We start from the raw sequence: 26,247 nt of genomic DNA, 5'->3' as shown, positions 1-26,247 counted from the left end.
CAACCTAAATATCCACTGAAGGATGACTGGATAAGGAAAATGTGGTACATATACACAATGGAATACTATTCAGCCATTAAAAAGAACGAAACTCTGCCATTTGCAGCAACATGGATGAACTTGGAGAAAATTATGTTAAGTTAAATAAGCCAGGTACAGAAAGAGAAATACCAACTGTCCTCATTCATAAGTGGGAGCTAAAAAATATAAACAAAAAAAGAATGATACAACAATCACAATAATATGCTGAACTTTCAAAAGGAGAGAACAGAACTGAGGTTACCAGAGATGGGAAAGGGGGAGGGGAGGAGAAATCGGTAGCGAGAAATTGGTAAAGGATCAAAAAAAAAAAAAAAAAAAGATAACATTGTATAATGTTTAATATATTAACCATCCTGATTTGAGCATCACATATTGCACACAGGTATTGATATTCACCGTGGTAACCCACAGATATGTACTATCAATTATGTTTCAATAAGAAAAAAAAAGAAAAAAGAAAAATCAACAAAACCAAAGCCTAATTCTTTGAAAAGAGAAAAAAAAATTGAAAAGAACAATAAAACTCTAGATAAGCCTCTAGCCAGGCTAAGAAAAAAAGTGAGAAGATACAAATTACTAATCTCAGAAATGAAAGTGGGGACAGCACTACAGATTTTGTGGACATTAAAAGGATAATAAAGGAATATTAAGAATAATTCTATGCCCACAAATTTAATAAGATAGATGAAATAGACCAATTCCTTGAAAGACACAATCTTTCAAAACCCTCACAAGAAGAAAGACTATATTAAAGAAATTGAAACAGTAGTTAATAACCTCCCAAACAGGAAAGCACCAGGCCTACATGAGTCCACTGGTGAATTCTATTAAACATTTAGGGAAGAAATTATACCAATTTCCTACAATCTAACTTATTCTATGGGGCCAGCATTACCCTAACACAAAAACCAGATGTACACTACAAGAAAACTAAATAAATACCTCTTGCGAACATAGATGAAAAATCCTCAACAGGATATTAGCAAATTGAATTAAAAAATGTATAAAAAGAATTAAAACACATGACAAGTAGTATTTATTCCAGGTATGCAAGGCTCGTTCAACATTTAAAAATCAATTAATCTACCATATCACATGATCATATCCATATGATCAGATGCAGAAAAAGCAGAATCCAAAAGTGTCTGAAGACTCTGAAATAAACAGTAGCAAGCAGTTTGGGAAAGAGCACAGAACTTGAAGTTCCACTGAAGTGGTAGTACGTTTACTATGTTTTTGCCTTGGGCATCACCAGGCTTGGACTCCAAGACAGCCCAAAACACAGAAGTATTCACTGGCTAAGGTCAGAAAAAGCTCCAAGAGAACCCCTTTCTTTCTTGTATGAGGAGCAGGAAAGAGGGCCCTTACAGGTCTGAGAGACAGGAAATCTCCCCTTTTTTCCTTTCCCCCATTTCTTCTGTCTCAGTTCCCATGCAATTCCATCACAGTAGCAGCACAGAAATGGCAGTGGTGGCTGGGCATGCATCTAAAACTTTAAGAGAACGGAATCCTTTTCTCTGACACCAGGAATTGTGGTCCCAAGAGTGTGAGGCACATGCGTGTTGCTGCTGCTGTTTTTTCTCTGTCTGTCCTCTCATCACTTGGCCTGGATGAAGACAAAGTTGCAGGAAATGAATGGCAGAGCGGGAAAATGAAAGACCCTGTTTCTGGCCAAAGGACCAGGAAGAAAGGTCTTCTCCAGGACTTGGAAAGTGTTGGTGAAATTGTGGTGATGAGGAAGATCAAGAAAACAATTCCATACATAAAGTTGTGTATGAACAATCCGGCTCACCTCGGATCTATGCATGCATGGTTCTGACCTTAAACGGCATACCACAGGTTTTGAGAACAGAGATGCAAGATATACAACCATTCTATCCCAGAATGCACTGTGGGTCACACTTGTGGGACTGATCTAAACAGCACTGCAAATACTTAGAAAATTGAACTGACATTTGGGCACAGACTCCCACCTTTTGTATTTTGGAAAAAAGCTAAGCCATCCTCTGCAAATAGCTATAATCCTTTTTTTGAAAAACAGCTTTTGGCTTACCACAGGGCCTCAGAATGAATGCTTGACCATGTTACCATGTGACCTGGACAGCCTACCATTCCCAGGTATAACCAAGTATTGTCAGACCAACACAGCAATACAGTTGAATGCACACTATAACACTCCATCATCAAATAGAAGCAGTATGCCCAGAAAATCAGGCTTGAGCAGGTCCTGAATCATAAATAATTTGCATGAACAAGAGGCCCACATGCCCATGGTTCCTACTTCTGCTATAATGCTTCTTCCTTCTCAATCTAGATATATGATATCATGGAGAATTCTCTAGGACTGTCTGACTAAGGGAAAAAATTCAGGCCTTGTTTAATGATGGTTCTGCATGACATAGATGACAACAGCACTACATTCCCTCTCGGGGGGGCCCTGAAGGACAGTCGTGAAGAGAAACTCCTCCAGTGGCACAAACTTGAACAGAGCACCTGGTTGCTCATTTTCTCTGCAAGGAGAGATGACAGAGGTACTGTTCTATACTGACTCATGGACAGTGTTTAATGGTCTGACTAGATACTCAGGGACTTGAAAGGAACAACTGGAAAACTGATGACAAGATCTGGGAATGAGGAATGTAGAGAGAGCTCTTTGAAAGAGGACAACATATTAAGCAATTTATGCCCCATGTGAATGTTTGCCAAAGTGCAAACTCAGAAGAGAAGAAGCTGCTTAACCTGGTAGACAAAAAGATGTATTTTGGGGACGCAGCCAGTCTCTTTATCCAGCTATTCTATCCTTGCCCAATGGGCTCATTAACAAAAGGATGGAGTTTGTGCATTAGCTCAGTAATATGAACTTCCGCTCATCAACATTAATCTGCCTATAGCCACAGCTGTGTCCAACCTACCAATAGTCCTTACATGCACTGGGGAATAGATAGATAGATATTCCCAATATATGGTGCCATTTGTGGAATGATCAGCCACTTGCCGCTCTGCTAATGTCTAGCCCCTCATGATTTCCCATTTCTTCTAAATAAATTAACTATGAATTTAAAATAAATTTTGTTTTATTACTTATCTACCACTTTCACATTTATAGTGTGAAGGTTTTCAGGTTGTCTTAGTCTGCCCCCTTGTGGGAACCAGCTCTTCAATCTTTCACTAGGAATAAAACATTAAATCCAACCTGCTCCTCAAACAAAACAACAAACATATTTACACTATAATAGTTTTATCCTAGGCTTTAAGAATAGGTCCCTTCCTTATCTTTTGTTATCCAACTCTTTATGACCCTTCATTAAAATTTATAAAGTTTTTTTGAAAGGGGGTTTTATGACTTTTATCTCTTACCAGAAAAATTCAGATGAAAATATTTTAAATCAAAATCTTTCTAGGGGGCTGGCCAGTTAGCTCAGTTGGTTTAGAGTGCAGCCTAGTAACACCAAGGTCAAGGGTTTGGTTTCCTGTACCAACCAGCTGCCAACAAAAAAAATCTTTCTAGATGTTCAACATACCTTTTTTTAACCTTTTTAGTTGTCATGCTTTTATTCCTTTTCTTTCATAAATATGGATAAGCAAGGAGAGGCTTCTACAAGACTTCTAGTGTTATTAGGACAATTATTATACTATGTAGGATATCTAATATGTTATGACACAAAAGGTGCTTGGGGCTGCATATTCCAAGAGTTTAGTATGATTCTAAAGAAATTATTATGAATCACTGCACAAATCTGAATACTCATAGATGAGGAAATGGTGGAATAAATGATGGCTTACTTAATGCTATGGACCATTCATTATACAGATTTTAGGAAATTAGAGTTTAAGTATGCTCCTAGAGGGATAGCCATGCTATATTGTTAACTGAGAGAGAACAGGGGACTAAAACTGCATTTCATTCTTTAAAATCTTCAAATTAGTTTATATATGTATATACCTCCTTGCATGTGCCAGTATGAACTCAGAGAAAAACATGAAAGGATACAGACAGACTACACATAATAACTGTTACTTTAAAGTACTGGAAGAGTAAGGAACCCTTACATATACTTTTTAAATGTCTGTTTTGTTTGGTAAAAGTAATTTTAAAAATGAATAAAATTATTATAACCTATTAAAAAATACAAAGTATAATTAAAATTATATATAAACACATTCTGACACAAACATCTCAAGATAATAAGAAATTATTGGCTAGAGGGTCAATTTCAAATTTAATTTTACGAAAATAGAGTGTGATGATCAAATAATCAACAAGAAGTTAAATCTCATAAGAAATATAGGACTAGAAACAAAGATATTTTGGAGGGATTTATCATTTAAGTTCAGTTCTTCCAAGCATTATCCAACCACGAACAAATTTATACTTTAAATATCAGAATGAAAAAGTTCTAAATACAGGCTACCAACAATGCCGATTAGAAACTTTTGGTATAGAATAAATTAAAGCCGATAGTATTTTCCTATGGAAAATAATGCCAGCTTCACAGCATTATTCTGAGAATTAAATAAAGATTATGTGAAAGCACCTAGCCTGGCACATTTGTATTATTAAATGTTAAGTTTATTTTCTTTCTTTCTAAAGCAATGTATATTGAAACCTAAATAACTTTTTTTATCAGAATGGCAAACTACTAAAATGAAACAGTCCTGTACATGAGTGATACTGCTATACTAGATTATACTCTTAAAGTGAGATTAAAGAAGGATAAACTAAATCAGAATTGGGTTTCAACTTTATCACATTAGCTAATGTACCTATTTAATATCCAGAACCAAATAAGTTCAGTTTATATATATATGAACTTCAAAAAGTTCATGGAAAGATTTGTATTATCTTTTAATCCTATTTTTCCAAAAACTTTTTGAAGCATCCTTACGTATAACCTCTACTAATGAAAAAATCATTTAATGAAGAAAATGAAGCCAGTACAAAAAAACAAAAACAAAAACAATTCTGATGAAGTAACCAAAGATTCCTGTAATTTACAATCAAAATTCCTAGAACTGTAGAGCTTCCTTAATCAAATTTGATGGCCTAATTGCAAGGCACTAGCACTGTACTAGAAGGAAAGACCCTACTGTTAATGAACTCCTAGATTACTAGGAAAAACAGAGATCCAACAGACAAGTAAGACAAAATATAGTAAATAATATAATCCAACTATCTATAATATGCTATTGGAAAGTAGAAAATAACCACCTAACCAGAGGTAACCATATTGGGCTTAAACTGGCATAATCAGTTTACAGTCATATTTCAAGAGCCTCGTTTCACAAATTAATAGATGGTTGAAAGTTCTGACAAGCTACCTACACTCAACAAATTTCTGGCACTAGTTTATGTTTTCAGTTACAAAAGTAATAGAAGTGAATACTGAATCACTATTTGGCCTGGGCACATTCACATACTTTCCCAAGCATACTAAGTGCTAGATATTCATTCATTCTTTCATTCAACAAATACTGACAAGTTTTTATATACCAGTGTCCTAGGACTACAGTGGCAAACAAGACAAATTCCTGCTCACATGAAACCTACTTTGTAGTAGTTGATACAACACTAACCAAGTGAACAAATAAACAAATAATTTAACATCATTACTAGGAAGGTTAGGGATGGGTATTTAGGTAGGATGGTCACGGAAGGCCTCTTGGAACTAAGTAGAAATCTATAGCCCTTTACGCAAGAAAGAAGCTTGCAAAAAAAACACTTTAACATGTTTGAGTAAAAAGGTCAGCATAGGTGAAACAAAATGATAAGAGGAATTGTTGGTAAGAATGGAAATGCATAGTAAGATAAGTCAGGATGCTATTATAACAGTAAAGAAAAGAAATGACAGTAGTTTAGACTAAAGTGGAAGCAATATAGGTAGTGTGGAAATGACAAAAAATGTATTTTAAAAAGAAGAAATCCTTAAAGCACTGTAAAACAAAACAAAATGCCAATAATTGAAAAGAAATATTAAGAAATCCATGAAAGATAGAAACTAGATGCAACTGGATGGAGCAGAGCATGCTCTGGGAGTAATTACAAATTACTGCCCAGAGCATGTGTAGGAGGATAACTGTGGTCCTACAGTGTTACCAGGTCCAGTTTAAGCACAGAAGCAAAAGATCCAAGGAGAGGAAGAGCCCAGGAGCAGCAATCTGAATGAGTGGGGTGCAAGTACGCAGGCCCATCTTCCATCTCCCATATGTGATAAGCAGAGGACTTCAGAGATCTTTGCCCATAAACTGGAGCAGTGAGTATGGGTACGTTTGAGTCAGAATCCATTGTACCTGAGTGAAAGATCAGAGGCCAATGTAGCTGTTTAACACACAAGAGAAAGACCCTCATGCCTAGAGGATAATACATTGGCACATCCAACTAGTGGCACACCCAACTGGATACCTTACCAGTCTGCCATTATTGGAGAAGAAACATTAAACAGAAACTGTATCCACAAACAAGCAGGGAAGATTATCAGGCAGTATGCACCTACATGGGGATATAGTTGTTTACAGTTAGTGTTTGTTCTATGCACTAGCATCTGTTCTAATTGGTTGATATTTGTGGCATACTAATTCATTAAATATTTTGAGTATCATCTGTCCAGACAGGCAAACACAAAATATCATAATAAAATGGAAGGGCTCTGGTTCTGAGTGAAGACGGAGTATGCAACTCCACCTTAACTGAATGTAACTGAAAACCTGAAAAGAATAATGAACCAGCAATCTGATGACTCTAAAAAGAAAACAGTAGTAGGCAAACTATGGAAGAAAACCAGAATTTGAAATACAACCAATTCAGCAATGAGTTTCCTTTTGGTTTTTATGTCCCCAAAACTCCCAGCCTGAATCCAAATCCTGGAACTACACATCAGGAACAAACAAAAAGATAGGGAAGAAGTCTTCTTTTTCTCGTTAGAGAATGGGAACGGAGGGACTGAGAGAATGGGGGAAATTCCCTGGCTTTTTCTCATTTTATCTTTTCTTCCAGCCTAGCCCCCAGGCAAGCCCATCTCACAACTGGCAGCTATAACTGAGAAGGTACATGAATCTCTGAGGGAGGGTAACTCTTCTTTCTGACCAGAAGACCAGTGGTATGAGGAATGTAAGAACTGCAAGGAGAAACAGACAAATCCACACTTATAGTCTGAGATTCAATATTCTGTTACTAATAATTGACAGAGGAAGCAGACAAAAAATCAGCAAGGATACAGAAAACTTGAACACCACTATCAATCAACTTGACCAGATTGACACTTACAGAACTTTCCATTCCCAAACAGCATAATACACATTCTTTTTAAGCGCACACAGAACTTTATTAAGATAGATCATTTCCTGGACCATAAAACAGGTCTCAATAAATTTAAAATGATTCAACTCTTACAAAGTTTATTCTCTGATCACAATGAAATTAAATTAGGAATCAATACGAGAAAGCTACCTGCACTATTTCCTAATCTTTGGAAACTACGACACACTTCTACATAACACATGGGTTAAAGAAGAAATCAAAAGCATACTTTGGACTAAATGAAAATGAAAATACTACTTATCAAAATCTATTAAACATAGCTAAAGCAGTACATAGAGGGAAATTTATAGCACTAAACTATTTTAGAAAAGAAAATTCACACATTAGTGACCTAAACTTCTACCTTAAGAAACTAGAAAAAAAAAAAAAACTATATACAAACCAGGGAGAAGAAAGGAAATAATACAGAACAAAGTAAAAATCAATAAAATAGGAAACAGGAAAGCAATACAGAAAATGAACAAAAATTGAAACTTATTCTTTGAAATCTGTAAAACTGATCTGTCCAGAATGATTAGGACAAAGAGAAAGAATACCTAAATTACCAATATCAGACATGAGAAAGGTCACATCATTGCAGATTCTACAGATAGTAAAATGTTACTCAAGAAGAAACAGATAATTTGAATAGTCCTATATTTATTAAAGAAATTGGATTTGTATTTAAAAACCTCCCAGCAAAGAAAAAAGTTCAGGCCCAGATGGCTTCCTGAGAAATCGTACCAGTTAAGGATGAAATAATATCACTTCTACACAAAATCTTCTAGGAAATTGAAGTGGAAGAAATACCTCTCAACTTTCAACTTATTCTATGAGGTCAGCACTACCCTGATACTAAAACCAAAGACACTATGAGACAAGAAAACTAAAGGTCAGTATCCTACATGATCACAGATGCAAAAATAATTTAAATTCTTAGTAAATCAAATCCATCAACCACACAAAAAACAGGCCACACACCAGAGTTTCCTGCTCGACTTCAGAGCACTGCTTCTCTACCATAATGGTCCAAATCAAAACATTTGTACCACACACTGAAGTAAACTGATAAGGTTTTCTACTAGAGGTTACTGGCTTGGACGTCAGCTACTCTAGGCTCTGCTGAAGGACACAGGACTTATTCTACATCTCCTTTCCTACACATTATTTGTTTTCCCTGGAGTTCAGAACTTTCATTTGTTCATTATTTTACATATTTATCACTAATTCAACCCTGAGCCTTTTGTCAGTTGTCTAAAACTTTTCTAAAGACAATTAATTGCATTAGATTTCTATCAATCTCAAGAAATCTTTTTTTTTTTTTTGTCTTTTTCTGCCTCACTTAACATGATGGTTTCCAGAGAAGTGCTATTATTTGAATATTGAAATTCCTGGACTGGTTCTGTAAATTTCTTAACACTCCTCACTTCTTTTTGAGATATTCCTTCTACATTATTCTCTAATACTTCTATGGAGCTTTTGATTTCTGCTATCAGAATTTCAATGTCTAAAAACTTTTTAAAAATGCACAGTGTCATTCTGTTATAGTACCTTTTCTCTTCTGTGAGGATAATAGTTCTATTATTTTCCTCTGAAAATTTATGTTCTCTCCAAGTTGCTTTATTCTATTTATTTTAATTTCTTTCATACCTTACAGGGTTTCTTCAAATATCTAGAAATCTTTGGTTAGCCGCTCATATTTAAGAGTAGAAGACTAAAAGCTGATTGGGAACTTTGATACATAGAATGATCTAGCTGGGCTATTTAAAGAATTGCTTAAATCTCTTAAATGTAGATGACTAAATTGTGTATCTTTCTTTTTGGTCATATTCCCCAGAAAAGACTTTTCCAACCTCCTGCCTGGAATATAAAGGCCCAATTGCCAATATTCTGGGAGCCCATTAGGATAAAGATAAGAGAAAGACAGCTGGGGTCCAATTCTCCTATTTTTAACATAGGACTCCTGCCATTAACTGTGCCTCATGTCTCTCAGTCAAGAGAATCTCTGTTTTTCCCCTTTCCAAAGAATAAATTCCAGGCTTTGACCAAGGTTAGGGGTGGGCAGTTGGGCACTTATCCAGCTGACTAGTTAGCTAGTTTTGAGGAATAGGTCCTGGGAATCCAATGCTTGTTCGACTGACTTTCAAGTAATCTTCCTTTCACCTATATTTCCACATGCTTGAGCGTTTGAGTTCTCTGGAGGGTAAGTCAGATTGTTCTGTTGATTTCCTCTGCTACTGAGTTTAGAGTTCAGCTTTCAGCTGTTCATATACTCTCCAATTTCTAAAACTGTGTTGATACTGTCTCCTCTCCACTCCCCCTTTACTGACCTTTCAGTAGGTTTCTAGAAGGAGCAAAAGTAGAAGTGTATGTTTGTCCTATCTTTTACTCCTGATAGTATTGTTTCTCATTCATTTCAATTTATTATAGATGGCTTTTTATTTTTTCCTTCTTTTGAATAAAGAGATATTACAAACAAAATCTCTAAGAAGATAAGATGTTTTTACTATCAGCTCTGATTATGATACAATTCTTGGTGACTTTGAATTAAGATCAGGTAGTTGTGCTCTGGATCATGGAAATCACTGCTTTTGTTGTTCAAAGTTCAGTTTTTGTTATTAAAATACAAATATGCTCACTGATTTGAAAAATATTTTAACTGATAAAACTCAGGGAGAACAAGATAAATTAATAATTTCGCAATCTATATCAGTGACATTTAACAAAATTTAAGACATTTAATAATCATTACAATTTTTTGTATTTATTTGTACTAATTTTATTTTTAGTGTTTTACATGATCTCATTATCTTAATTTCTTTTTTTATATCAAAATATGTTTATAGGGAAAAGAAGTGTTAAAAGTAGATCAATTCCTGACATATTTATAATATGTGCATGTTATTTAAGAATGATTAAGTACTAGTATAAGTTAAAATTTCCAAATCAACCTAAATATAGTATTCCTTTTTTTATTCTACAACAAACAATTTTATAAAAATAGTACAGCTCTAAAACTTGGGAAGAGCAAAGATGGAGAAAACCAGAAACAGGATATGGAGTAACTAAATCTGGAGTTTTTACAGGATTAAAACACTGCACACATTTGTAAATCTAAGTTTTATTTCAGTTGTTATTAATGATTCTCTTAAAACCAAAATCGGTAAATAACTGCCTGAAATTTTCTTATATATTCATCAATTTGTTCTCAATTCTCATTCTCTTAGAGATGAATTCATTCATTTGACAATGCTTATTTTGCACCTACTATTTACCAGATATTTATTCTTGGCACTGAGAATACAGCAGTGAACAAAACGGACAAAAGCTTTGCTATCATGGAACATTCATTTTAGTTTTGAACAGAGAAAATAAGCAGAATAAATACGAAGGTGATAAGTACTATGAAGAAAAAAGGAATGTGGGGGTGCTGGTTATGCAATTTTCAGTAAGTTAGTTAAGGAAGGCCTATCTGAAGATTTCACTGACTAAGATGTTTTTACCCAGTTTTGAAGTTGTTATTTCAAAAAATTAATCAAAAGTTTATGGTAATAAATTTTAAATAGAAGGGGAAAATAAAATAATACAGCAATTATAAGCAAAACCTATTTCTTCTGAGATAGCTAAGACAACAAATAGCATATTAATGAAATCCAAAAAGCCAGTGTGTGATGATACTCTAACAAATGTCACTGTTGAAAATTTATTTATGGTTACATTTCAAAAGTGATTATCCAGATATATACCATAATGCTTCAAAATTACTTTAACTTTAATATTATTTTACATATGACACAAAACCATTTTTAATTTTCTTATATATCTTAAATAAATGATATCATAGAGAATTTTTAGATTATATCACTTAAACCCTAAATGGAAAACTAGAATATCTAAACAAGATGCAACAAAACCCCAGTTCCCAAATTAAATACTACAAATACTGACTTTTCTTTAAATTTAATAATCAATTTGATGAAAAATTACCTTGCCCAGAGCGGCTTTGGCGAGAGTCTACACTTGACTGTCTTCGATCGGGTGTTTCCTCGCTCCCTCCCTCTGCATAAAATTAAAAAGAACATAAGCAAATGGATAATGAAATTGATATACCTTCTCTGGTGTCATCTACATCTTAAAACTACTATATCTGTCAATTGTTTTTATATCTTATAATCTGGACCACTAAAATATTTGAGGATTTTTCCTGTATAAACCAATGGCTCTTACCCTTATTCTTGTGGAAATGGCTTTCATTCCTCTCTGTAAGTCTAAAGAAAGTGAAGGTGTTTTTCCCTTCCTCATACATATATACTCTATTCTGCATATAATGAAGAGATGTTATCAACTGTGAAGTTCATTCACAGAATCCCAGCTTAGAAGCTCTGATTTAAAGCACTGTCTAAATGAATTACAGGGGCCGAGCCCGTGGCGCACTCGGGAGAGTGCGGCGCTGGGAGCGCGGCGACGCTCCCGCCGCGGGTTCGGATCCTATATGGGGATGGCCGGTGCATTCACTGGCTGGGTGCCGGTCACGAAAAAGACAAAAAAAAAAAAAAAAAAAAAAATTAATTACAGCTGCTCGTTTCTCTAGAATAAGAAAAATAATCCCTAGGACTGTGTGTTCTACTATAACAAAAATTATACTTATATTTTATGAGATAAAAATCAACAAACCTATTAGAGATATCAATAACAGATAAAAATTAAACAAATCTTGAGTTTGTTTTACTGCAATTTTAAAAATTACATGGAAACAAATCTATTTCATTATACATATCTTCATTTTTTAAGAAATAAGCAGTAAGAGTATACTCCCTCGTGAAATTTAAAAAGAGCTACAACAAATCTGAGTTTACATAAATAATTCCTTCAATTTTATTATATTAAACAGAAAAATTACTCATCATAAAAAAATCCCTCAAAATAGGCACAGTGAAACAGAAATCAATAGATTGAGAATGTAAAGTATAACCTAAGATAAAATATGAGACAACCAAGCTAAAGCTTTAACACAGTGGTCTATACGCTATAAATTTGTTATCACTTTAGTCAGATTAAAAATGTATTAAAGCATCACAATTTCCTTTGTTCTTTATTTTATACAACCACTCGTCTTATTTTTAACTTGATAGGGAAAAGTAGTAGTAGCTGCAGGCAGGTTTAACAAGGACTATTCTTGCCCTGTCATCTGCTTATGCTGTTTATTCTTTGTCATAGAGCTCGTTCATGTATTAACATTCACTGCTTTTTAAACACATGGCCCAATTTTTAATTCATTATTGATATAAAATTTCTTTTAAGTACACTAACTATATGCAAGTCTAAGCAATAATTAAATACATGTATACTCGTATATGTCAAGTTTACGTATCAAATATACTTTATTTTGCAGAGGGCTGATAAGCTATCGAGAATAGCAAGACTTAGAAAATCGATTCCAAATATATGCTGGCAATATAAAACAGTAAATAAATTGGCAGAAAAATACTCATAACTGAGTTGAGTGTAACCACAGCAATTTAGTAAACCACTCCACTAATTTAATTAGTTGGATTCATAAAATAACTTAGTATAAGAAAGATATTCAACTGTGGTTACTAGAGGATGGAAAAGGGGAGGGAGAAGGGGATTAGCAGGAAATTGGTTAATGAACACAAAGAATGATTAGGTTTTGTAATGATGAACATGCCAATTATCCTGATTTATCATCACACACTGTACACAGGTATTGATATTCAACTCCGTACACCACAAATCTGTATAATTATGCTTTAATAAACAAATTAATTTTAAAAAGAAAGATACTCAGTGATAGGCAGCCATATTTTTTGTCCCAGTGTGTAAAAATTTTTAAATACAAATCAGATTAAATATTTTGATTCTGATGTATTTTATTCAAATGCTATATTGAATATTTATTGAGTTTAATTTATATTGAAAAAGTACTATTCAGTAACCATAGCAATTCTTCCTTTACAAAATAGAGGTTTTCTAACTGATAAGAGTTTGGATTTGTTGTCCCCACCAAAACTCATGTGCAAATTTAATCCTGAATGTGGCACTGTTGGAAACTGATTGAGTCGTGGGAGCAGATCCCTCATGAATTGATTAATGCTCTCCCTAGGTGGGGGGATTAATGAGTGAGTTCTTGCTCTATTAGTTCCCACGAGAGCTGGTTGTTTAAAAGACCTGCCCCCCCCCCCTTCCTCTTGCCATGTGATCTGCTTGTACCTGCTGGCTGCCTGCCACTTTCTGCCATGAGTAGAAACAGCCTGAGGCCCATGCCAGATGCAACTGTCCCAGAATCGTAAGCAAAATAAACCCTCTGTTCTTTATAAATTATCCAGTCTCAGGTATTTCTGTTATAGCAACATAAACTGACTAATACACTAACAAAGTAGGTTAGGAAGACTTAGTCTTACAATGTAAATCCAAGCTTCCTATTAAAGAAAAATACTTTCCCACAAAGCCAAGTTCTCTCTCTCTCTCTCTATCCTACTAAAAAATAAGTTACCGAGAGCTTCTTTTGGCAACAAACTGTCCACAATCAAAATAAACTAAATTTAAGTGTAACACTTTGCCAACCATACTGCTCTTTACTAGTGGATACTATTGGTTATGTATTCTACATACTAGGGAGAAAATTTAGGACTTGACATTCTGTGTTACTTGTGCTTGAGTAATTAATGCTCCCATCAATGCATCTCTTCCCCATTTCTTTGTGAAATCTATCACTGCAGACTTAGGTATATATGCTTTATAGGGAATTCAAGAAAAATGCTGCCCTAACCAAAAAAATAATAGCAATAATAATAAGAAAAGCTATCTCTTTCTAACATTACATTTTCTATTTTTTAGTGAAAAGGTCAATGCTCATTACATTGACATATAAATTTTTCTTGCCAAATCAATCACTTGAGACGGAAACATTCTTTTGTTGTTGTTGTGTTTTTGTGACCGGTAAGGGGATCGCAACCCTTGGCTTGGTGTCATCCGCACCGCGCTCAGCCAGTGAGCACACCGGCCATCCCTATATAGGATCCGAACCCACGGCGGGAGCGCCACTGCGCTCCCAGCGCCGCACTCTCCCAAGTGAGCCACGGGGTCGGCCCGAGATGGAAACATTTTTAACTCACCCATGGTCTGGCACAATGTTAATCAGCATATGCCATCACAGAAATTACACTGTGAAAAATAAATAAGAGCTCTAATCTATCTCTCTAATGTTTTTTTAAAAATCTTTAAACACATTTACCTAGAATAATCTGCATTTTAGAAAGATAGCCCTTGTAGTAGTATAAAGGTATATTGGGATAAAGAGAGACTACAGAGATGGTTTTCAACCCTAGCTGAATGAATACATGTGGTTCTGTTCCAATAAAACTTTATTTAGGGACACTAAAATTTGAATTTCATATAATTTACACGTGTCACAAAATATTCTTCTTCTTTCAATTTTTTTCAACCATTTAGAAATGTAAAAACCATTCTTAGATGATGGGGCTAAATAAAATAGACAGCGGCCTTGATTTGGTCAGTCGGGAATAGTTTGCTGACTCCTGATCTCAAGGCAGGGAGATTACTTAGAAAATTAATTAGAGCAGTCTCTGTGAAAAGTAATGACTTGAATGACTTGAAAGTAAGGGCAGTGAGGATGAGAAGGTGGCTCTGCAAATGACTTCATATCTACTCTAGGTGGCACTGAAAGTTTAATGGCAGCAGGGGCTCAAGGATCCTTTTCTTGACTCTCTGTAGGTGATTTTTTTGGAAATAAAACATAAGAATTTCCAAAAACCACCCTAAGGAAATGGAAGACCCCACTGCCTAATTGCAAATTACATATCAATCTTCTCTGTGACCAAGAAAAGCATTTGCAAGGTGACTAAAAGTACACAATGCACTGTGGAAGATTTTTTCCCCTTAAGTAAAGATTTATGGTTCTTAAAGAAATCAAAGCTGCAATCTTAGGCTCATTTAATGTAAGTGTATTATAGAATACTTACATACATTTATATAGTAAATACAACTAAGGATATAATATAGACTTGATACTCTAGTTCCTACTCTACATAAAACACTGTTGAAAGCCACAATATATAAATTATGTCATAATATCACTTCCTACTTTCATTAAAAACTAATGTGCACATCATCTCTACAGTTTGAATTTGATGCTCAAGTTTGAAACAAAAATTAGATTTTGAATATTAAAATCCAGTTTTAAAAATTTCTGTAGACAACTATTTTACATAAACATTCCATGAAGGTTGATGAAGTTTAGATGTGTTGTCCCCTCCAAAACTCATGTGGAAATTTGATCCCCAATGTGGCAGTGTTGGAAACTGATTGAATCATGGGGGCGGATCCCTCATGAATGGATTCATGCTCTCCCTGGGGGAGGGGGGATTAATGAGTGAGTTCTTGCTCTATTAGTTCCTGCGAGAGTTCATTGCTTAAAAAGACCCTGGCACCTTCTCTCTCTCTCTTGCTTCCTCTTGCCATGGGATCTGCTTGTACCTGCCAGCTGCCTGCCACTTTCCGCCATGAGTAGAAGCAGTCTGAGGCCCACGCCAGACGCAGCTATCCCAGAATCATAAGCCAAATAAACCTCTTTCCTTTATAAATTACCCAGTTTCAGGTAGTTCTGTTATAGCAACACAAAATGGACTAAAACGAAAGTGAATAAGGAAATATTAGCAGCCCACCAAATTTTTCTACTGGTAGCTGATTTTCTCCTAATACAGAGTGAAAACAATATGGTATATCACTAAAGTTTCAGGCAGAGTAAAAGAATAACCACAGTCCTCTGTACATGACATACTCCTTTTACCCCATTTTGAATTATTTATAAGAAGTTTTCATGAATAAAGCACAATGGAACTAAGACTCCTGAGACATACATAAAATTGCTGGACATGAAGTAATATATTTATGAAAGAAATACAAAAATAAGAAACTTTCTAGAATGCCTAATAAGTACTCTGCTTTTGGATTTTAAGGTTACTAGGAAATGTGTGGGAAAATATACTCATGTACACACACAGGAAAAAAAACAGTACACAGGCTTACCAAGACCTGAATTTTAATTCCATACCTGCCAGATTTAGCTGAGTTTCTCTGAGCCTCAGAGTTGTTATCTGTAAAACTGAGATTAAAGTAACGTCTTCCTATGAAAGTTGTTGTGAGGTTCAAATTAGCTAATATATGTGACAGCACTTTGTGATTTCTAAATTGGTGATTTTCAGTAAGGGGCAAACCAGGACTCCTGGGAATGTCTGAAGACGTTTTTGGTTGTTACCATTGGGAAGGTGCTATCATATCTAACGGACAGAGGCTAGCAATGCTGCTAAATATCCTAGAATTCACAGGACAGCCCCCTTAACAAATAATTATCTGACCCCAAATGTCAATAGAGCCAATAGTTCAGAAACGCTGATCTTCTATATGTTCAAAATATAAATGTTAATAATCATAATTATCATAACTATACATATATAAAATTAGTTTTTATTGTGAAAACTTTTCAAATATACAGAAAATACAGTGAAGAACATAATGCACACTGACATAGCAACTACCAAATTATAACAAAAATTTGCATCAATTTATTTTAAAGAAATAAAACACTGCTGGTTATACAGAGTTGAGAATTTCTTTATGCCATTCTCCAATACAACTTCCCTTCCTCCATCCCTCTCCAAAGTCATTACTGTCCTAAGTTAGTATATCACATCCAAGTTTTTAGGCTCTTGTTACATATATATGCTTCCATAAATGTTTACATTATATAAATGGAATAATACAATTCATAGCCAGCTATTTTCTATTTTCACGTAATATTTATCATTTGAAGTTTATCTGTGTGAATACATGTAGTTCTATGTAATTTAACTCTGGAATGATATTCCACTGTATGAATATATCATAATTTATCTCTTCTCTTACTAATGGAGAACTATGTATTTTCCAATTTTATAGTACTTCAAAGAAACTGCAATGAACCATTTCCTTTAGCACATGCTCAATCTCCTTGTATACAAGCCATTCAAGATCTAGAAGTGGAATTACTAGATAACACAACACAAAAACTTTGTAAGAGCAACCAAATTTCTCTCAAAAATAGTTGTACTAATATTTGCAGTGAATATTCCCATTTCCTCACACTGTCATGAATACTTGTCAAGCCTTTTTCCTTTTTGCTAATATGAAGAATGTGAATTGGTATCTGATTTTTATTTAATTTGCATTTTCCTCATTAGTAATTAAGCTGAGCATATGTTTATTGGCCATTTTTTGTTTCTGTAATCTTGTTTATATACTCTGCCTATTTTTGCCACATTTTTCTGATCTCCATGTTTTCTGAGGAGAAACTTGCAGTCATTTGAAATGTTGTTCTCTTATAGGTAATGTGTCATTTTTCTCAGATATCTCTCAAAAATTTTTTCTTTGTCTTTAGTTTTCAGTAGATTGATCAAATAGTAACTGGGTGTAAATTTCTTTACATTTATCCTGTTTAGGGTTCAGTGAGCTTTTTAGATATGTAAGAGATATGGATTGAATTGTATCCCCCAAGTTTTACGTATTAGAAGCTTGATGCCCACTGTACCTGCTGAGGATGGTAAATCCTGTTATGGTAATTGAAAGATGAGGTGATTGAGTCGATGGTTTAATGGTGGCCGTGGGTGTGGTTGTGAAGGCTTTAAAAGGAGAGTGCATGAGGAACTCTCTCTTTCTCTTTTTTTTTTTGTTTGTCTTTTTCGTGACCGGCACTCAGCCAGTGAGTGCACCGGCCAGTCCTATATAGGATCCGAACCCCCGGCGGGAGCGTCGCTGCACTCCCAGCGCCGCGCTCTCCCGAGTGCGCCACGGGCTCGGCCCGGAACTCTCTCTTTCTGCTCTGCCATTTTCGCCCCGTGTCACTGAAGCCACCAGCAAGGAAGATCCTCACCAGGTATGTTCCCTGACTTTGCACTTCCCAGACTCTGAACTGTAAGCAACACATTTTGTTTTCTTACAAAGTACCCAGTTCCAAGTATTTTACTATAAGCAACAGAAACAGACTAATACAGTAAGTTTGTGTCTTTTTACTAAATTTGACAAATTTTTAGCCATTATTTCTTCAAATATTGTTTTTGTACCACATTTTTACTTCTCTTCATCTAGAACTCCAATGGCATACATGTGAGAGCTTCTGTTATTGTCCTACAGATCCCCGAGGCTCTCTTTTCCCCATCTTTTTCTCTCGATTGTTTAAGATTTGGATAATTTCTACTAATCTGTCTTCAAGTTCACTGATTCTTTCCTCTGTCATCTCTATTCTGCTAATGATTCCATCAAGTGTGCTTTTGTTTGGATTATTATATTTATCAGATCTAAAATTTCCAATTGGTTCTTTATATCTCCTATTTCTTTATTAAGACTTTTCATTTTTACTTTCATTTCAAGAGAGTTCACATAACTGTTTGTTGGAGCATTTTTATAACAGCTGCATTAAAATCTTTAACAGATAATTCCAACATATGGGTCATCTTGGTGTTGGCATCTATTGATTTTCTTTTCCCTTGCAGATTGGTATTTTCCTAGTTCTTTGTATATTAATCTCATATGTAATTTGTATATCAATTTTTGTATGTAATTTTGGATTGTATTTGGACAGTGTGAATGTTTTAGGTTATGAGTTTCCAAGTCTTTTTAAATCCTATGGGAAATGTCAGTTTGATTTTCAAAGCCATTGCAGTGCCGTTTGCATCTGTACCACCCAGCACAGATGTGTGCCACTCAGTGGTCAGTCTGGGCCACGGGCAGTGATGTTAAGTCACTTCTAAAAGTCTTAGAGATGATAATTAGGATCAGATCCACACCTGTGATGCTCAGGCATCAGCCCAGGAGTTCATAAAAGCTTTACGGTATTGCTTTTCTGAAGTCCCCTTTTTCTGCAACCTTTTCAGTAGTTTCCAGTTCCCTGGGACTCCTCATTTTGGTACTCTGGTAAAACCTGGGGCTTTAGTAACGCTGCTATGTATTTCATGACTACATCTGTGTCTGGGGCCAAGTGATGGAAAGACAGAAAAAAAGCAACAGGAGCTGGTCCAACACTCTTCAGACCACAGCTCCACCAACCAAAGAGGAAGATTCCTCTCCATCAGAATTTTGGCTTATGTTATTTGCACCCTATTGCCACTACCAAGGTGGAAGCCTGGGGCAGGAAAAAATGAAAAAAATCAGAAGATGGGGGATGGGGGGTAGGAATCTGTGTACTCTGAGTTTTAAGAGTTTCCTTTCCCACTCCTCAAACCAGAACTACAGAGCTTCTAATGAAGATGTCTCTTTCTGCACCCTGGTGCCCACTTCTACCTTTGAGTTGCATTAAGCTTTGGCCAGCAGATAACCACTGGAAAATAAAATCATAAGCTCATGATGAACACAGATTTTTTCCCCAATCTACTTGCTACTACTTATTTTCCAGAGCCCTCAAATAGCTGTTCCATGCATTCTGCCCAAGATTTATAGTTTGCATTTGATAGGAGATGCTTACTCCATCTTATCTGGACCTGGAACCCTCTAAACTTTTTATTATGATGTTGCTCATCTTTTTAATGTGTATGCTAAACACTCATCCCTCGTGGTTTATGACATGGGAAGTATCTTCGTTCTTTCAACTTGGCTTCTATTGTCTTTTGTCTTTCTCAGTAGTTTTTATTTTAATGAAGTCAAACTTTATTTTTTCCTTTATTAATTGTGGCTTAAAAAAACACTTTCCCTATCTTGATAACTTAAATATATTTTTCTGTATTGTCTTCCAAAATATTTCAAGTTTTGCTATTCCCATTTTGGATATTAATCAATCCAGAATTTATTTTTATGTATATGGCATGAGAGTAGATCTAATTTTAGTTATTTGCCATATGGATAAATACTTGGTTCTTGCTGGGTATAGAAAACTACTGATTTTTAATGTGTTTAATTTATAAAGCAACCTAGATAAACTCTCTCATTAGATCTAAGACTTTTTTTAAAAAGATTTTTCTCTTCTAGTTATCTTCCTCTTTTCTTTCAGCTCGGTTTTGAATAATAGAAATGACAGCTATATCCTTTTCTTGTTTCTAAGCTTGATCATATCTAACTTTAATGATGTCTACCATATTTTTCAAATGATGAAATGCTGCCTCTATTTCTAGCTTGCAAAAGATTTTTTAAAATCACAAATGACTATTGGTTTTTCTTCCTAACATTAGTTTACTAATTTACTTCTTTAATAACCTTTGTATTTTGGAATAATATTTGATTTACAGAAAAGTAGCTAAGATCGTACAGAGAATTCCCATGTGCCCTTTACCCATTTCTACTAATATTATTTCACATAATTTTAAGTGTTGAATTTTAATCACTCCTTTTTTTTCTATACCTACTGGGATGACCGACTATTTTTCCCTTTAATCTTTTAATATCAGGAATTACATTAATATATATTTCTGATACTGAACCATTCTAGGAAAAATCCATTTAAAATGTGAGGTTATACGATTCTTAGATTTATAGCTACATGTATGTTTGTATACAAACATGTATACATACACATATACTCACATATATACAAACACATACATATATTATACAGATATGTTTGGAACCAGAAGTGTTTTGAATTTTGTTTTGTTTTTTTTTTTAGATTTTTGGAATATTTGCATATACATAATGACATATCCTGAGGATGGGACCCAAGTATAAACATGAAGTTCATATATGTTTTAAATACATCTTATACAAATAGCTGGGAGGTAATTTTATACAATATTTTAAATAATTTTATGCATAAAACAAAGTTTGTGTACACTGAACCATCAGAAAGCAAAGGTGTCACTATCTCAGCCACCCATGTGGACAATCTGTGGTTGTTTAGCAGCACCATCACTCTTGACTCCAAATTTATTTGCTACCGAAAGCAAGCAATTTCTTACACTTATTCACACATAAGTACTTAACAGTAAAAAATATGACATGCCATTAATACAGTAAAAAAATAATATGTCAGGTGTGAAATTTTCAACTGTGGCATCATGTCAGTGCTCATAAAGTTTCAAATTTTGGAGCATTTGGACTTCAGATTTTCAAATTAGGAATGTTCAACCTATGTACACACATACATGATATATATATATATGCATAAAGGCAATCTCATCAGCAGAATTAATTCATAATGTAACACTTAAATAAGCTTTTCTATCTCCAGTTGCTTCCATTAGATGTTTTAATATTTTGCATTTTAAAAATTGTCCCCTTAAATATTTTTAGAGCAATAACAAATTACAAAGTGACGTAACACACAAATTATATACACAAATTTAAAATACAGTCACTTCAAGTTGATTCTACCACAAACTTTTCTGTCCAAATATCTATCCACCTTTACAACCTTTCTTCCAAAATCAAAGAATGAGGTGTTCTTCTGTTGAAAGGCACCTGACAACATTCCATTCTACCTCAATTCTCCAGGAACTTCTTCGATTAACTTCTTTTCTGTTTCTAACATTTCCTCTGCTGAATCTTTTTTTCCCCCTATATACATACATGAATCCCATCCTTGTCCTTTTATATCTACTCAATGCACTTCTCTTAGTCAGTTCAGGCTACTATAACAAAATATCATAGACCGGGTGGCTTATAAACAACAGAAATCTATTTCTCAGAGTTCTGGAGACTGGAAAATCCAAGATCAAGGTGCCAGAAGATTCAGTGTCTGGTGAGGACCCATATTTTGGTTCATAGACGACCATGTATTTGCTGAATTTCCACAGCAGAAGGGACAAATGAACTCTCTGGCATCTCTTTTAAAAGGGCATTAATCCCATTCATGAGGGCTCTGTCCTCATGACCTAATCATTTCCCAACAATCTCACCTCCAAATACCATTGCACTGGGGATTAGTTTCAACATATTTGTTTTGGGGGGACATAAACATTCAATCTATAGTAGCCCTACTACAATTCTTGTTCCCTCCACCCTCAAATCCAAATGCCAGCTGACTGCCAGCCACATAAAATTCCAATCTGACCATTTTTAGGCCCTATTTAAGAGCACCCCATTACGCCACAAGATTAAGTCCAAGTTCCTTAACGTAGTGTACAAGACCCACCAGAACCAGATTCCTGTTTACCTTTCCAACTTTATCCCATCTGTTTATATATTGAACTTCATATTCCAACACCACCGACATGCTTATAATTTCCAATCATACCATGCTGATTTGCCTCTAAACTTCTGTGTATATTGTCATCTTTATCTAGAATGTTCTTCTCTCCAACTTATCTTTTAAGACTCAGGCTCAAATGCCCCTACTCCAAGAAGCCTTCTCTGAATTGCCAATTAACTAGGTTAGGTGACCTTCTTGTGGGTTCCTATAGCAATGTGTACTTCCCACTTTCAAGGGATTTATCGTGTTTCACTGTAAACGCTTGCTGAAGAGTCTGTTTCTCATCCCCTTGCCCCCAACGAAATCATATGTTACATGAAGACAGGAGCCATGTCTATCTTGATCAATGTTGTATTTGCAGATCAAAGTCCAACAATGGAGATGGAACTTTTAAGTATATATTAATGAATAACTAAAAATTTAAACTAAAATTGAGGAGCTCCTTATCTGCTAAGAATATACAACAGAAATATAAGGAAAAAAACAACAAATATCAAATCAGTCCAATTACAATTTTTATGGCTATAGTTGTCTGCCAAATGCTATACACTTTGTAAACTTAGAATACCTAATTATATAAAAGCAAAGCAAATTGTATTCATATTTTCTAAAACCAAAAGAATTAAAATTGCTGGATTTCCTGAATTAATGATGAAATATATGAGCTCATAATCATTGGTCACCAAACATCTAACAAGATCAATCATCTATTTACAGATATAGGCATCAATAGAGACTAGGAACTATTTTGTCATCTTTGAGGCAGACCTAGTCTTTTTCATTGAGAATAAAAAGAGTTCCCACACATCTAAGAAAAAAAGACTGATTGTGTCATACCTATGGTGATGAGTAACCACCAGAACCACCCTTAATAAATCAATGATAACTTGCCTCAGTGGTCACACTTCTGAAAGTCAGCCAATCAGTGACAGCTTCACTCCAGTGATCAGCCTCCCACAGCAAAGCATCAACCAATCCCTAAATACTCCCACATCTACAAATCTGCCGATGCCTGAATTCCACATTTTTCTAAAAGCCTAGAGAGACAGACAGACAGATTAGATAAACAGATCAGCTCCTTGTTCTTCTCAGAGAGACTGCCCAATAACCATTTCTCTCCCTTGATTAAGTAATAATAAATTTTGCTTCTTTTGTCAGATACTAAATTTTAATCCTTTCTTTTGACATTGTCTTGACTTTATAACACTTTAGCATGTTGCTAACTTTTCCCTGAAGGAAACAACTTCTTCAAATAATACTGCACTATATGTATCTTGCATAAAACAAGCCATACAGGTATGTTAACATAAACAGTACTTAGAAACTGACAGTGACATCAACAAGACTGCAGAAAAGGACTTTGCAGCATTCATCCCTTCGCAGAAATATCAATTTGAACAACTTTCCAGGCACAAAAATTCTCTTACAAAAGCTAAAGAATCCAAGTGAGAAATTACAGCACATGAGTGTAGCAGAGAATTTAAAAAAGACACCCTTCAGAGGGTAGAAAAGACAGTTTCACATACCAACAACACCCCTCTCCCACGTCAGGGAACCACAGTACATTGAGATGAGGGAAGAAGAATGAGATCAGCACCCAACTTTGCCTCCGATCCCAGTACCAGGTTCACCCCAGTGAGAGCTAGCACTAAGCTGGCCCCAGGCAGGCATCATAGACTAAAATTCCAGGACCAACCCAGAGCTAGGCAAGCCAGGCCGTACCATCTCCAGGCCCCAAAATGGCCCCCAGAGACTCAGGACCCATGCATACCTGAGTCTCCAGACTGGCCCAGTACCAGACCATCTCTTGCACCCTTTGGCTCCAGGCCAGACCCATAGACCTAGGCTTTAAAACTGTCCCAGTGTTGTGCCAGCTCCCACAGCCCCAAACTCCAGCCAGCACATGTGGACCTAGCCTCCATGCCCAAACTAGCACCATGCAAGCCCCTATGGCCTCAGGCTCCAGGCCTCCAGACCCTACCTACCAAGCCAGACCCAGTGGCCCCACATACTCAGGCCCCAGACCTGCCTCACCACCAAGCTACCCAGCAGCACAATGCTCCAGGCAGGCTCCCAAGCACACAGGCTCCAGGCCAGCCCCTAGCTCTAGACTGGCTGCAGTGCCTGGCTGGCCCCCACAGCCCCAGGTTTCAAGCCCACCTTTTTCCAAGCCAGTACCTGTACCCACAGTATTCAGGCCTGACCCTGTGGCCCCAGGATCTAGCTGACCCAGGTCCAGGCCCATCCCATTAGACCCTGGCACTGGATCAGACTTCGAAGACCTGGGCTCCAGGCCAGGTCAAATGGCCCCAGAAGGCAGGTTCATCCCAGTGCCAAGCATACCGTTGCAGGCTCAAGATTAAGACCTGCCCCAGCACCAGATTGGCCTCTGTGGACCCAAGCTTCAGGCTAGCCCCTCTAGAAACACATTCCAGGCTCACCCCTTGTAGATCAAGGGTCCAGGCATAGACCTACAAACCCCATTGATGCAGACCAAGACATCAGGACTGCCCCAGCTAATCAAGCCCATGTGGACCCAAGTTCCAGGCCCACCTCAGTGGACCTAAGCTCCAAGCCAGCTCCTATGGACCCAGACAGCATAGCACTGCTCACAAAGAAGGCCACTGGACTTGCAGTCTCAGAGGTTAAGAGTAAAAGGTGGGTACCCAATTTGCCTGGTGGTCTTTGAGTCTTCACTAGGGACACACTTGGGACCTGCTCCATGGGAAACATTTGGAGTGCTGGGGGTGGGGGTGCTGATCCACCAGGGGTGCACTGAGGCATGATATTGGCATCTGATCTGCATCCAATTCAGCACACATGCCACACAGTGGAGACAGGCCTATGCCATGTTACTGTAGTGGATACAACCCATGGGAAAGACTTAGTCCTGGGCCAGATTTTCCACACAGCCCATTTGCTCCTGTAAAGTCTTCCCACGACCTGGAAGTGACTAAAAGTCCAACAGTTAAATTCTGGTCTGCTCAATGTCTTCTCCAGACTGTGAAACAAGGGCAAGGCAGCAGTTTAGCTCAGGCACAACACTCAAGTTCAGATCCCCACAAAAAGTATTCTCCAGCTCAGGAATCAATGCAGGATAGCAAGTTAGTTCCAGTGCAGTGTTTAAGTGGTGGTAGTTGCTATAAATCCTCCACAGAACAAAAACAACTACAGGCCAGAGAAAAAAGTTCTGATATTGAGCAGTAAAGCTCTAATGCCACCAAAGAACACTTGCAAAAGCTAGAAGAGGTAGCTGTCTCCTCAAATGTGCAGGCATCAACATACAAAGACAAAGATTAAGAAAGACGAGAAATATGACACAACCAAAAGAAACCAGCAAAGCTCCAGAAATGGACCCAGAAGAATGGCAGATTTATGAAATATCTGACAGAGAATTCAGAACAATCCTTAAAGAAGTTCAGGGAGTCACAAGAAAACACAGGTAGAAAATTAAATAATCCTGGTAAAACAACTCTGGAACATAACTAGAAGCTAGACAAAGAAATAGAATCAATTTTTTAAAATTAGAAATTCTAGAAATAAAGAATATGTCATCTGAACTGAAAAGCTCAATAGAAAGATCCAACAGCAGACCTGATCAAGCAGAGGAATCAGTGAGCTTGAAGAGAGAATGTACAAAATTACCCAGTCACAGAAGCAAAACAAAAAAAGAAAATGACAAAAAAGAAACAGGACTGCTTTCTCAGACACCATCAAGTGA

General features: G+C 36.1%; 1 protein-coding gene across 1 annotated transcript in view; it reads right to left on the bottom strand.

The window, feature by feature from the left end:
- The window catches only part of TANC2 (tetratricopeptide repeat, ankyrin repeat and coiled-coil containing 2), a 435,526-nt gene that overhangs the window by 296,225 nt on the left and 113,054 nt on the right, over positions 1-26,247 (bottom strand). The window contains exon 3 of the mRNA XM_063080666.1: positions 11,324-11,395. Coding sequence (XP_062936736.1) covers positions 11,324-11,395 — 72 coding nt within the window. The remainder of the gene's footprint in view (positions 1-11,323; positions 11,396-26,247) is intronic.

The sequence above is a fragment of the Cynocephalus volans genome, chromosome 16 (genome assembly GCF_027409185.1).
Source record: "Cynocephalus volans isolate mCynVol1 chromosome 16, mCynVol1.pri, whole genome shotgun sequence".
NCBI classification, from domain to species: domain Eukaryota; kingdom Metazoa; phylum Chordata; class Mammalia; order Dermoptera; family Cynocephalidae; genus Cynocephalus; species Cynocephalus volans.
Note: the sequence above shows the minus strand (reverse complement) of the source record. Positions and strands in the feature narration are given on the sequence as shown.